A 15419-nucleotide genomic window follows, 5' to 3' on the forward strand; every position below is an offset into this window, starting at 1 on the left:
TTATTTTTTCTTTTGTTCATTTTTGATAATTTGTTCCTGAATGAATAAAATAGAAGGCTTAGGCTAGAGCCTCATCTATTTAAATATAGAGACAGTTTGCTACTTTAGAAATGTCTTGATGCTTTTTAATCCAGTCACGTAGACTCTCTACAAAGCTGCTATATGGTAGGGAGTCATGCTGGTGGCTGCTTGTGGTCATGATGTATTTGTGTAAGCATGGCACTGCCATTACCTATTTAATAACGTTACTTATTTAATACTTTATTTACCCTGGGCCATAAATCAGAAGTGGCTGCTAGTGATAAAGGAAGATTTAGTGGAAGCAAATTTACCATTTTGGGCAGTGGTTTTTAACCATTTTTAGATCTAGGAAATATTTTGAAAATCTGATGAAGGCAACTGGATCTTTTCCCAAGTTGCACTCACACATACAAAATGTTGCAGAAAATCTAGGGGATTTAGAGATCCCCTCCACGCCCCGTCCATGGCTGACCCAGTTGTAATCTCCTGATTTTGGAGCTGAACTGTATGGTTAAACTGGCCCATACGTTGAGTCTTTCAGCCACTGACTTGTGAGCTAGGCTCGAAGGCAATTGCAGTAAGCTCTGATTTTTAACTCTCTCCTGGCAGCAATAATCTTTTTCAAACAAATTCAAGAGCCCATTTTTATCTTGAAATTAAAGGCATAACTCACATATTAGGATACTTAGAAGAGGATAGGTGAGTACAAATAGGACAAGAAACAGAAAAGAAATGGAAAAGGAACCCTGAGAATAGTTGCAATAGCATTTAAAAATAAGCATTTTGCTATAGAAATCTTAGAATATATGTAGAAATAGTCTAATAGTATAATGAATCCTCATCTCTTCATCACCCAGTTTCAACAGTAACCAACTCATGGCCATTCTTTGAGCAACTAGATTAAATTTTAAAGTTGCTTATGGTAAAGGAATGTCTGGTTTAGAGAGGTTTGTATCCCAGATATATCTTACCCTGGGCAGTTATTCTTTTGTAAGCTAACTGAGGTATGATTTTTAAGCATGTTAGAAAAGTTTCAAAATAATCTTTTCTGATGTACTTTTTGTGAATGCCTGTAATTTTACCATTAGTTCAACTGTAAATTTGCAAATTGTGAATAGCCTGAGAAAGAAAATACATGAAGCCCATTAGCAGTAATTTATATCGTAGTATAAATTGGTTCATTAGAAGCATGCTTGACTCTGGTAAGTAACCAAGAGCAGGCTTTGATGGAAGGTACACGATCACAGGGACCTGGGGTGGGAATGGCCATATAAGGATGGAGTACTGTTGCAGAGGGTAGAAGGTGCTACTCTAGCTTTCTAGCTCTGCCTGGAGGTGGTCCTGACCTCAAAGCCTAGAGAAAGAGGTCCCTGTTCCAGTTTGGTGGTGCTCCTGTCATCTGGCATCTGGGTTCCCTTCGCCTGGCTGCAAAGACCTTGTGTAAGGCTGCCCAGGAGGTGCTTCCAACTAACTCTGCTGCTTGTTTATTTTTAGGTATCTTGCAATATATTCAGAACTCTCCCTCCCAGTGACAGCAATGAATTTGATCCAGAAGAAGATGAACCTACCCTGGAGGCATCATGGCCACACTTACAGGTATTTTGAACTACTATTAGTTACAAAAGAAAGATCCATGAACTTATTAGCTGATTAGCATGGGAATTTCTTGAAGGCCTTTATTCACTAAGAAATCAAATTACAGTACATTAATAGAAGCTAGAGAATGTGTTTTATGTTTCTTACTCTTGATAATTAGGATGCCAAAAGAAGAAAATAGTAAGTTTCAGTGTAATGTTTTACTATATTTCCCCGAAAATAAGACCCAGTCAGACAATCAGCTCTAATGCGTCTTGTAACAAAAATTAATATCAGACCCGGTCTTATTTTACTATAAGACCCAGTATAATATAATTAATATAATATAATATAATATAATATAATATAATATAATATAATATAACTCGGTCTTATTTTACTATAAGACCCGGTATACTATACTATACTATACTATACTATACTATACTATACTATACTATAATTAATATAATATAATACCGGGTCTTATATTAATTTTTGCTGCAAAAGATGCATTAGAGCTGATTGTCTGGCTAGGTCTTATTTTCGGGGAAACACGGTAGTATGGACCCTCCCATTTCACAAGTCCAGCTGGCTGTTCTTATTCTTTTATTAGAGCTTCTGTGCAATTCTGCCTGCTGGAACCTCAGACAAGAGCAGAACTGTTTTCACATTAATATTAGTTAGATGTAATTAGGTCACAGCGTGCACATCTCGTTTTCAGCAGTGGGTAGCCTGGGGACTTTGTATGCATGTCTTCCTGATAACCACAGATGTGTTTCTTTAGCCTGGAAGGGCAGAAACAAATTGCAGTAGCTGTTTCAAGGTGTTGAGAGGAAGAGCAACAGCTGAGAGAAAGCTTGCTTGAGGGCCCGTTTTGTTCTCTTGCACCAAGTAGGCCATAATTTGCAGTCACACTTGTGTACCAGGACAGATCATGGCCATCCCTACATGTCCTCTCCCAGCACTGGGCCCATCAGTATTGTCTTTTCTTATTCATACAGCTCATTTTCCATCCTTTCCTGGCTGCCTTCTCTCAAGACCAACATTTCTCAAAGGAGTAGAACGAGGAAAATTTGAATGTAATGAACCGGAAGTCATCTTCATTGAGTCAGACTATTCTCAGAGGCTAGTCCTCTGACTACTAGCAAGGAGGAAAGGGTGGAAGAGAAGGAATATAACCTTGTACTTCTCGAGGCAGAAGGCACTGCATCTTTGTAGCTAGCTGTGCTTGTGGTTACTGGTTGACTTTCTGAAGAGCAAAAAACTGTGCAGCAGGGAGATAGGGCCTAGAGATAGTCCAAGGGTTTATTTTTTTCTCTACTTCAGAATTTTTGGCATAAATTTGCAACTTTCCCGGTCCTGCTTTGGCAGCTCCGGGTTGCTACAGCTATACATGTATGCTATTTCCTAGTTATGTAGAGAATTTTCTGGGGCTCTATTTTCTCACCTCTTACCTAGGCATATGATATATATGTGTTTCTACTAATAATGGCAAAATTGAGTAAATTAATTAAAACACTGTAGTTGATTTACTATTTTAGATGCTTGATTTTGTTTTTTGTTTTTTTAAGGTGCCAGGCATATTATCTACAATCTAAGAAATTTGTAAAACTGTTTGTGTTTTTCATGATATGTTCTATCTAGATTGTGACAAAAATCCAGAAAAAAAAGAATTACTCTTTTGGTTGGGTGGACTTCTTGTCATGTCTTATTCTTAATGCTTGGCAGCAGTTTATAGAAGTGCATTGTAGACTAGAAGAAATTTTATAAACAAAACAAACAACAAAAGATAATGTCCTCAGGAAAGTTCCACATCTTATGGTGGAAAAGACAGGGAAAGAGATGCTTTTCAAACTTTAACTTTTTGTCTTCTCTATATCCCAAAGAAGAGACAGACCACTCTTGCCATTTGCAAGAGCTTTTTGAGTATTCTAAAAATTATGATCACCATAAATATGTTTCCCCTAAATTACAATAAAAATTTACCTCACAGATAAAGTTTACCTCAATATTTCAGTTAATCCTTCCTAAGCTTACTCTATAAAAATTAATTTCGAAAGCTACTAAATTTAATTCTGCCACCAAAAATCTCTAGCTTACACTATGTCAGTACAGGAACATGAACCATTAGTTCATTTTAAATTCTGAAACCAAAGCAGCAATGAGGAATGATGATGAAACTTACACCCGTTTGGCTATAAAGGAAATTGTATTCAAAGTAGGCTGGTTTCATCTGTGTGGACGTCCTGTTCAAGCCTGTAATCCTCTCATTCCTTCTTTAGCTCAGGGGGAAATACGACTAATACTGGATCAGGTAAAGGAAACCTCTTTTTAAAATTCACAAATCAACTTTCATGCATAGTAAAGGTTAATATGGTAGGCACACTGGCCTTCACCATCTATTGCTTAGTGGAAGTTTGTGTACAGGCTCCTGACTTGTCTCAAGAATCCTGTGTTTCCTCTGCATATTTTGACTCCACCAATTAGTCACCTTTCCATTTTCACTGATAGGTGGTTTTAGTAGACAAGAGCACACTCACTGAACATTTACGAATATTATAATGATCCATCACCAACTTCCATATTTTATTTTTTAATTGATTGATCCACTTTTTCCTACCACAACATAGCACTTTCTTATACCTTTTCACTTTTTTTTTTAAACTCTAGCTCACCCAACCACCACATCTCAGTGCAATTTTGTTGCTTTTGAGCTGTGGTTGGGTGAATGGCTAGGTTCGTTGCCCAGCTAATTGACTGCTCCTGCGCACCTCTTCTGTGGTTTAAATTTGTGGCCCATTCAAAACTACTCATTATAACAAATCATGGCTCTTTGGGGATATTTAAAAATAGAAAAAAGAATATTAAATCCACAAATTTTAGTTCAAGTATGTCAAGGGGTTTGTGTGTTATTTGATCTTTTCTATTATCTGTATTGGTATCTTTTAAACTGGTAACCCATAGTTACCATAGTTATTCTTGTTGTATTTTCTGAAATTGGGTCTGTATTTCCAGTAGAATATGATTTTGCAGGACTTCCTTTGACAATTAAGGGATTATTTTTAATGTTTTACACTTGAGAATGAAAAACAGGAAAGCTAAAGTCTTTTTATTCATGTTCCTAAGAGAATTCCCTTATGTGACCCTGAAAAGTAATTGATCACCCCCTGTTCCCTGTCTCTCCCTTTAGAAACTCAAGGGAGATTTTTGATTCTGAGGTACAACATGTCTCTTAAGTATGGAGAACATTTATACCTACTAACAAATATGTCTGAAGTCTTTTCACCAAATTATTTTAAACCATAACTGCTTTCAAGGGACCAGAGGGGAGAGAGCACTTTGCCAATCCTGCTAGAAAGCCCTGCCAGCCCACAATTCAGATCAGAAAGATAAGAATCTCTCCACTTCTTGGGAGTCAAAAGAGAGAGGAAACCCCCCTTTATGGAGGTGTTGGGACTCAAGCACTATTCTGACTAGGAGAACATATATAACTTGGCAGTGTTCTTCAGATCATTAGGAAAGAAGTTTTTCTGAATTCAGAGAATTTCAAAGAGAAAAGCATAGTTTTATAAAGAAGTAAAATTCTAATGTGAACACCTAATTTAAGTGTTAAACTAGTATCTGAACTTAGAAGGTTACTGTGTGATATATTTGGGGTAATGGTATCTGCAGACCCTTAGGGGGCCCTGAGACCTGATTTTAAGTGGCCTGCAATTTGAAACTAGTTTTATAATCTCCATGATTTGCTTTTTCACTTTGTTGACGTTTGCACTATTAGTTGTAAAAGCGATGTTGGTTGAAATTGCTGTTGCCTTAGCGTAAATCAAAGCAGTTGGTCCCAGTTGGCCTTATAGTTTTATTCTTCACTGCCATGTACTTGCAATAAAAAAAGGCAATTTCAATTAAGAATGTCCTTGAAAAAGCAGCAAAAAATAATTTTGCTAAATCTTGACCTTCGAGTATACATTTAAAAAAATAGTCTTCATGATGAAATGGGAAGTATGCATAAAGCACATCTGCTGCACACTGAAGTATGTTATCTTGTGCTAAAGCACTTGTGTGATTGTTTTGAGCTGCAAGCTAAACTAGCTTTTCGTTTTGCCATGAAATATAATTTTTACTTGAAGGAATGCCTGACAAACTAGGATTATTTCAGCTTGGGTGTTTGGTGGATATTTTCTCTAAAACAAACAAAGAAAACAATTGTTACCACTAATAAAATTAGAGCATTCAAGCAAAATTTAGAATTAGAATTTTGAAAAACTTGTATCTGTTACCTTGAACTTTACAAGTTCCAAAAGCTTATAGTCTTTTTTGATAAAATTGGAGATACTAAAGAATGGGACTTTAATGAAATGTGTCAACATTTGAAGATTCTACATAACACAGTGAACCAATATTTTCCAGTTAACCAGTGGATGATGTTAGGAAGCCATGGATGATAAAGATCCATTCAAAATGCAAGATAGACTGTTGGAATTTAGTGTAACAGAGTGTGAAAAATTCATTGATATGGTTTCAAATTCTACTTTGCAATTCATCTTTAAGAAACGACTGTTCATCGTGTTGTAGTATGGTACCAAAGAAAAATATTCCCAGTTATATGAAAAGACTGAAAATATGCTCCCTTTTCATACTGCTAGCTCTATATGAGGCTTGATTTTCTTTATATACTTCAACCCAAACACACTGAATATTGTCTTCTAATATGCTATGAAAGAGATTTGTAAAAATAAAAACAATGCCTTCTCAATAATATTTTTGGAAAATAAAGTTATTTTTCACAAAAAATATGTTAATATGTAAAATAGTTTCTTGTTTTAAAATGAAATAGTAATGCATATTTTAAATTTTCTTAGTTTTTATCTCTATATGTATGCTATATAATAATCTAAACATTTTATATTGTATATATATATATATATAAACAAAACCTTTTTGGGGTCTTTAATCATTTTTAAATGTAAAGAAGTGAGACCAGAAAGTTTGAGACAATAATTAGTCTCTGCAGAGGGCTTTATATATGAATATATTATCATATTTAATCTTAGGGATTGTCATCCCCATTATACAGTTGAAGGAAGTGTTTTAGAGAAATTAACTTGCCTAGGGTTACACAGTTAGGAATGGACAGAGCTAGGCTTCCAACCCAGTGTCTTTCTGTCTCTTCAAAGTTCTGGTTTCTATATACTGTTACACACTATACCAGGAGCTCATGTATACTTTAACACATTTGTTATGCAAAGAACATAAACAGTGTCCCCCCCAGTGCTTATCAGAACAGGTATTCAAGGTTGACTCTTCAAACGAGAATATTCTTACTCTTTGCAGATGAGAATAGTCTGCTACACCATCATATGTTGCTTAGAAGAGTGTAAATTGCTATAAACTTTCTGAAAGGAAATTTGGCAATGATTATTAAAAATCCTGGAATGTTTGAATATTTTTTGACCTAACAATTCCACTTCTAGAAATATTTACTCACAAAATAATTGAGCAAATGCACTGATGTATGTTATATGATGTACATTGTGGCATAATTTGATGGAGAAGTAATTCAGAAACTACTTAAATGTCCAAGCATAGGACAGTCTATGTATAATGGAATACTTGTAGCTACTAAGAAAAATGGCGTAGATATTGTTAAAATTGTTCACAATATATTGTTTAGATGGTAAAAGTAGTTTATAAAACTATATAAAATATATTTATAGGACATTGGTATGTTGTAGAACTGTATAGAAAAATTGGGAGATTTATACATTAAAATGTTAATAGTGGTTACCTCAGAATGGCGAAGATGATGGGGGATTTTTATTTGCTTTATTTGCCTGTATTTTCTAATTTAAAATGTTAAAAACATAACAGCAACCATGAGCCACAGTGAAAGGCTAGCATAGCTAGTCGATTTATATTAAAACCCAGTTTTCTAAGACCTGTCATGTTTTCTTTAACAGATTTTTTTTTCATTATAGTTAACATATATTCATTTCAGGTATACAACATAGTGATTCGACATTTAAAACCTGTCAGTTTTAGAGTTACAGGCTTTTGATACTATTCTCAATGAATTATAATTTAAAATTAATTATATTCTGTTTGTTGCAGCTTGTATATGAATTTTTCATACGATTTTTGGAAAGCCAAGAATTCCAACCCAGCATTGCCAAAAAATACATAGATCAGAAATTTGTATTACAGGTAAGCAAATTCTTGTGGTTTGCATGTATTTGTTATTCAATTGATAATACTTTATCTCATTTTTTCTTGATGTTTGCATAATCTAGTATTGACAGTGACATTACCCTGTAAACAAACATATATACATAAGTTAATTTCAATTAGTAACCATTAAAAGTAATAGGTACTTTTTAAATTTATTGTGCTGGAAATTAATTACATTTTAAACAACAAGGAATGCTAATGCCTAAATCCCTTCAGTTTTCTTTCCTCAAATTTAATTACAAAGGAATTTTATTGGTATAACCCTAGTTGCATGAATCTTTACATAGCTTAAAAACTTTTATTTTCATAAGGAGTCTTAATGAACTATCGCATAGATATGTTAAAACTGAGTAGGCATGGCTCAGAGCATAAGTAACATTTAATAAACAATCAAAATCAGAATACTGGTGCGTTTTCACAGTAGGAAATAGCACAACTCAAGACTTGAAAATTTCCGTGACGGGATTAACTCTCACCTGTTTGGAACTTTTCAGAGTACATATTTTTTCTGATTTGCCACTTTACATTTTATAGCTGGGACTTGGGTACTTTCATGGCACAGAGTTTTTAGGTAACATTTCCTTACTCTTGTTGTTGACATTCATCTATAAAAATGGGTACTTGTGTCAACTGGTGTGTGGACTATTAGAGCTCCTTTCTAAGTGATACATGGGGCACCTCATGGAGAAAAGAACAAATATCTATCGCCTAGTAAGCCATGTGTCCTAGTGAGAACTTCACATTTAAAACATTCATTTGGCAGGAAATTGATGTCCCCTGTGCCTTACCTGGTAAAGATTGGTAACCTTCATGATTACATCATTCATCCTCCCTAACTAAATGAATAAATTTAGAATTTTGGATATATTAGGTTGAACCATAGCTGATATTTTGGCTGTTTTTGACATTCAAAACACAGCAGTTTCATGTGGTTCAATCCAGTAGAATGCCAGAGGCAGGCTAGTTCCAGGGCGCTAAGGGTCACTGAGGCTCCTGTACATCCCCAGTCATGTGGCTGAGTGGAATTAAAGCCCAATTCAACTGTCAGCTAAGAGTCGGAAAGAAGCTGTTGTACCTTGCCTGCGGGGCTCATTAGCACCTGTGCATACCTTTTCTCCTGGTTGCATGGGGCAGATCATTGAGCTGTATTGCACACTGAGCATACATCAGTACCACACTGGTGAATCACGTCTCACATCTTAACACAGGAGGCTTTGGAAGATTGAGGTTTGAGATGGAAATAGTTAGAGAGGTAGTTAAACAGGTGAATATAGGGATCGCTGGGTAAATGGGTAGACCGATCCAGATTCGTACACCAAGAAGGAAAAATGAAAGAAAGACATAACAGGTCTGTGTTTGTGTTGGAAAGTCCTTGCATTTATGTAGCACAGTGTAGTTGTCAGAGCACCTTTCACGTGTTACTTATTTTGATTACACAACAATCTAAAATAGACATGGCTAACTTTTATGTCCATTTTATAGATGAATGAACTGAGGTCTAGAAAGATCATCAAGTTTTCCCAAGCACATTTCCTATTCTGGTTTTCTGCCCATTATACTATGATACCACCTTGTGATTCTGAACCTCACTATGACTTGGAAGGACTTCAAGGCAGGAGTAGCCCTCACTTCTCCACACTAATGAAATAACAAGGTTCATTTATATTTACGGTAAAATAAAGTGCCTGAGAGGATCAGGTAATGATTGTACAGTAAAGCCTGTGTTTAGCTGACATAGAAAACAATAAATTCTACAATCTCACTATGAAGCTAGTGCTTTCTTTACATGAAAAACATGCAGGGCCCAGCTCAGTATGCTCTTCATGGTAGACAGGTCCTAATGATAATAAAGCTCCTAAGATTAGAATGTCAGAAAAACCCAAACTTGGAAGGGACATTTTGGGTTGTCTAGTCTAGTTTTTTAACCAGACTTCTTTGAAACCCTGATAAGGGTGACCTCAGTTTACCCTTTTTCAATGAGTAGGGGCCATATACACAGGCAGCCTGTTCCATTTTTGTTAGAAAATTCTGTTAATTTTTTTTGTGTTGAACCTCCCTCTATTTTGTACCCTTTGGCCTTATTTCCCCAGAATAGTCCTTTAATATATCACTGGCCAGCCATAACCTTTCAGGTGTTAGGATACAGCTTTTGTGTTTACCACTTGGCTCTTTTTCTCTAGAACAGCGGTTGCAACTCAAATGCTTGCAGGCTTATTTATAGTAAGTCTGGTAGCCAGGTGTTAGAAGTAGACCGGCTCCTACTGACGGGAGCTTTGGCTACCCCTCTCTCGTCCTTCAGTTATGCCAGACTTTCCCCCGTCCAAGAGAAACAGAAATCCAGATTTTTTATGTGAAATTTTCTGATAGCTCAAAAATCCTGTTCAGGTTGAACAAGCCCACCTGCCTTCTAGATCTAGCCTACCAGCTGTCAGTATGCATTCTCTGCTAGTCTAGCCTGAGTCCTTAGTTCTGTCAACCCTGTCTCATTTGTTTTGAAGTCTTCAACATGTGTCTGTTTGTCTTCAAGGGTGACACCTGTTTCCTAACACGGTGCCCTGAGCCTGGTTAGTCCAGTGCAGCTTAGAGTTGGGTTCCCCATTCCTTTGGAGACTAGGTTTCTTAAAGGGGAGGTCTCGCTAGCTCTTCTTACTGTTCCATAACACTGCTAATTTATGTTAAAAGCTTGTGGTTTTAACTGACTTCTAATTTAGCTTTATACATGTTGTTGTAAAGCCGTGCTTTCTCTTGTTTTCTTGTTCATTTTGTAGTTTGATTTTTCTTATCTAGGCGTAGGATCTGACATACCATGTTTCCCCAAAAATAAGACCTAACTGGAAAATAAGGCCTAGCATGATTTTTCAGAATGACATCCTCTGACTATAAGCCCTAATGCATCTTTTGGAGCAAAAATTAGTATAGGACCCGGTCTTATTTTCGGGGAAACACGGTATATTCCTGTAGAATACCATTTCTCCTCAGTCTTTTGAGGTATTTCTGGATCTTGAATCTGTCATTCACCTTATTCACTGGGTCTTCCATCTTAATCACATCTGTGACCTTCTTAAATATGCTGGCTGTCGGCCTTATCTAAGTCATTGATTAAGGTTATCAAACTAGCCAGGCCTGAGGACAGGGGCCTGTAGCAGGCCCTTAGCAACTTCCCTTTATTTTGGCACAGATTTATTGATCAGCAGTCTTGGAATTCCATTGAACCAGTTAGAAATTTAGTCTTATGTCATCATCCTTCCCGCCTTTTAAAATTTTGTTCGTAAGCAGAGTGTACAGACTTTGTCAGAGGCTGTGATAAAAACCAGGACTTTATGTTTACAGCATTTCCCTCTTCTATAGGCCTTGAAACTTCATCATAAGAAGGAATGCCATTTATCTGCCATGGGCATTAGTGAACTCTGGGAACTACTGCTATGTACTGGGAATGTTGCCCTAAGTACTTACAAACCATGGGATTGATCCTCTGTCCCTGAGCTTTGCCCGAGACAAGAAATGAAGTATAAATAGTGAAGTCCATCTGTTTATACTTTACCTTTTCAGCCCCAGCCTCGTTTTTACGTTTGCTTTCTTTACCTTCCCTCTTCTGGTTCTATTGATGAACTCAACCTTCAGACCCAGGCTCACCCCAGTCCCTAAATCAGTCATGAAAAGGATAGTAAGGGTATTGGCAGAATTAATGGCACCCTGAGTGGTACTTGAATGTAATCATAGTGACTAACCAGTGCATTAGCTATCGTGTTGGGGATAAGCCCTGGATGCCAGTTAGCCACCATTTTCCAGAATACCCTGTCCATTCATGTTGGTCACCTATAATGTTGGCCTCCTGTCCCTTTTCCTACTGCTGATGACTTACGTGAGACCCCAGCACTTTCTAGGAGTGAGACCTAATTCCCTGCCTACCTCTCCTGCGCTCCCTTCCTGGGAGGTTTGGTCCTGACTTGGGACCTGCTGGAAATGGGTGGGCCTCTGAGAGCTTGAGGCATTATTATTGCTGAGATTCCACCCTGCGATGTCAACTACCATGTTCCTCGTCTTTGATCAGATTTCTTATTCTCTGGATTCTCAAAGAGCTCAAAAAGAACTTTGGTGATCTCAACATAACACTTTTTTATTCAGTTAGACATAATTTATTCTAACCATGAGATTTAATTTTACTTTCTATAGAAGCTAGCTTTTTCTTTACAACCTATTCTGACTCTTATTCCCCTGCCAGTAAAGACAAAGGCAAAGTAAGAATTGAGCTATTTTAACATGATGTAGTGGGAAAGAAATTTCGGGAGCTCTGGAATTGAACCCTGACTCCCCTATGTACTCTAAGTATATTTTAGGAGCTGAGGATATGAGATGACAGGTAAGAAGAAACTTCTTTCAAACCTTGGCTTGTCTTCCGACTTATCTTTCAAACCCTGGCTGAAAGCATGACTTTCAGCAAGTTTATACACTTACTGCTCAAGCTTGAGTTTCCTTATTTGTGACATGGGGATAACAGGGTAAATGAGTTACTGTTGAGTAAAACAGGAAAACTCTCCCAAACTGACAGCTGTTAAAGCTTAATTCAGTTGACATGATGGATATAAAGACAGGATTCCTACCTCTAATCTTAAATAGGTACTGAAAAATTGGGCAGATTTTTGACTATTCTGAGCCTCAGTGTTTTCTTCTGTAAAAATGGCAACAGTCACCTCTCTTACAACTTACAAGTAGGCTTGTTATGATGATAAAATGATAATGACTTGTAACAATGTCTGCTGGTATCATGCATGGGGTATAGTAGTTTCTCATTAAGTATTAATTTCTCTTTACACTATTCTCATATTATCTGCCCATTTTAGTAGGATATCTTATTTTTCTTGATTCTAGTATTATTTTTTAAATCTCCACCTTTTGAAACAAAATTTAAAAATTTATTTGACACTTATAATAAAATTTTGCAAAAAAGGCTTGAATAAATGCAGAATTGTAACATATTCCTAGATGGGAAGACTTGCCATCATAAAGATATTCGTAGAATCTCCAAATAATTTGTACGTTTAGCACAATTCTAATTAAAATTTCAGTAGTTTCTTTATTTGAAAATCTCAAATGAAATTTTCATGAAATAAAATAAATTTTTGAAAAAAAAAAAAACTAATGCTATGATACTTTACCATTAGATATTAAAATATCCTATAAAGGGACATTAATTTTAAAATGTAGTATGGGTACAGGGGAATCGCATATAATAGAGCGTTGGGTAGAAAAGACCCTACTTAGTTTGCCATGAAACCCATAATAAATGTACCAACAAATAGATACATACATACATACATACATGTACACACGCACATACATTAAAATGACATAATCCTCTGAAGAGGAAATCTGATAGTATTCAATGAATTTAAATTTTGATTGAGCAAGTCCATGAGAAATATTCAGATATGTACATAAAGATATATGTATAAGGATATTGAATGCATCGTTGTTAATGAGTCTTAGAAAATTGGAAACAATTTAAAAGTTCCTCTGTGGGGTTGGTTGAATAAACTGTAGACATTCACATAGTGCAAAATTCGTAAGTTTGTAAAAAGATTAGGATAGAGCTACACTTGATCTATTTTTAAGTGAAACATGCACATTATGGAACAGTATGTTTTTTCTGAGCCTGAGTCTTTTAAGGAAAAGGATTTTAGGGAAAAGGATTATTTGTATATGCATTAAAATTTTTGAAAGGAGATATATACAATTATTGTTCATTGAGAGGATGTGATTAAGTGTGATGATCTTCTAATTTTTATATTTCTCTATTTTTTTGCATTTAAAAAATAATGCCCATGTGTTATAATCAATAAGAATAGTAAAAATATTTCAGTTATAAGTACGTTCTCATTTTGTTGCCTTTCGTTTTCACAAAGCTCAGCTGGTTTTGTGCATTAGCCTTCCTAAGACTATTTTTGTAAGACTGAGCCATTCTTTTATACTTAACATTCATTGAGTTTCCTTCATTTCATCATTTGTATGTGTCCTTTTAAAATCTGAAGCTTGACGAAAAGCTTCCTGTGTTGCCTCAGGAGTCTTTTTCAATACCTCCCATTTTTCTTCCTCATCAGGAAGCAGTATAGATTAGCACTTAAGTATATAGACTGGTTTGAATTCAGGCTCTGCCACGTTTTTTGTGCATGACATGACCTTGGGCAAGTTATATAACTACTCTATGCCTCATTTGCTGTGGAAAGTAGATGCTAAATATCTGCACTATAATAGTAATTATGTTAAAAGGATGTTGTGGAGATTTAGTAAGTGAATACATACATAAGCCCATAGAACAATTCCTGACACACAGTAAGTGTTCAGTAAAGATTATGCTGCTGTTATCACTACTGTTTTTATTAGGATCAGTTCTTGTTTTGAGAACCTTCTTTCACCATATTTTCTTAAATAGTTTCACTCCATGAATTTGTATGATGTTAGTATATCATGTCTTAATTAGCATGTTATGAATTTTTTGAAATCTGACTTTTACTATTTTAAAAATCAAAAAACCCTTTGGACTCTACTTATATGGTTCTTCCTTGGCTGTTGGTAGTTTTTCAAGATGTTAAATATGGTTTCTCCTGTCCCTGGATTCTCATCAGTTCCAATTTACCAACTGATTTCTTCCAATCAGTAGGGGAAATAAATGTTTGTTAGTGCCAGGAGCATATACTTTTTAATTAGTGAGAACCAGAGATAGCACATTCAAATCTTTACAGAGGCCACACAAATGGTACAAAATGAAGTAGTCTGAGTAACAAAAAGGAGTGATGGAAACAGTGGTGACCTAGAGAGCTTGGACCCTGCTGCCAGTCCGCTCCCGTTAGCTGTTGGCTGGTAGGTAAGTGGGCCAAGTGTTGCCAGATCTTCTAATTTTTTAAGATAAGCTGAAAAACCCAGATTTTTATGTGGGTTAGACAAAACAGCCTGTGACTTGTACCTTTGAAGAAGGGTTTGCTGTTTTTTATTTAAGAACAGTATGACTGGCTTGCTTAAATTTCATTGTAATTTTTATTAAATCCAGGTTTACATAACCTTTAGCATTTCTTATGTAGTTAATCTCAGTCTTTGCACAAGAAAGCTGTCAGATTTCTCAAAGATAGTCAGTTGATTACATAGTGCACTGTGTCTATGGCAATGTTGTTGATTTTAGATTTAGACAACTCTGGAACTGCCTTCTAGGTGGGCTTGCCTGGGCTTATGGAACAACTTCTCTATTTCCAGTAAAGACAGTTTTCATATGTTGTAGGATGGTCGGGAAAATGTTTTCTTTATTATCGCCTCCCTCCTCCCCCTTTAGACCAAAAATGAATTGCTAAACCTTGAATTATTTCATTGGGTGGATTACTGTGGCAAGATTTTAGCAGCATATTTCTAAAGACTGCTTTCAGCCACTCTGCAAATCTGAAAAGCAGTCGGTGGTTGCTAAGAGACATACTATTCAAGTGCCCGGTAAACATATGTACTGCTGGAGAATGCTATTTAATAATTTGTACTTCACATTTGCAGTTATATTTAGCGGAAAGGTGCCTTATTTATTATGCAAATTATGCAAATCATTCAGTCTGTCCTTA

The 15419-nt window shown here is 36.0% G+C and overlaps 1 protein-coding gene across 3 annotated transcripts in view; it reads left to right on the forward strand.

Moving 5' to 3' along the window:
* The window catches only part of PPP2R5E (protein phosphatase 2 regulatory subunit B'epsilon), a 133491-nt gene that overhangs the window by 92639 nt on the left and 25433 nt on the right, over nucleotides 1-15419 (forward strand). For all 3 annotated transcript variants that reach the window (XM_019733634.2, XM_019733636.2, XM_019733635.2), the window contains exons 4-5: nucleotides 1516-1617; nucleotides 7708-7800. In XM_019733634.2, coding sequence (XP_019589193.1) covers nucleotides 1516-1617; nucleotides 7708-7800 — 195 coding nt within the window. The remainder of the gene's footprint in view (nucleotides 1-1515; nucleotides 1618-7707; nucleotides 7801-15419) is intronic.

The sequence above is a fragment of the Rhinolophus sinicus genome, linkage group LG03 (assembly GCF_036562045.2).
Source record: "Rhinolophus sinicus isolate RSC01 linkage group LG03, ASM3656204v1, whole genome shotgun sequence".
Lineage (NCBI taxonomy): Eukaryota > Metazoa > Chordata > Mammalia > Chiroptera > Rhinolophidae > Rhinolophus > Rhinolophus sinicus.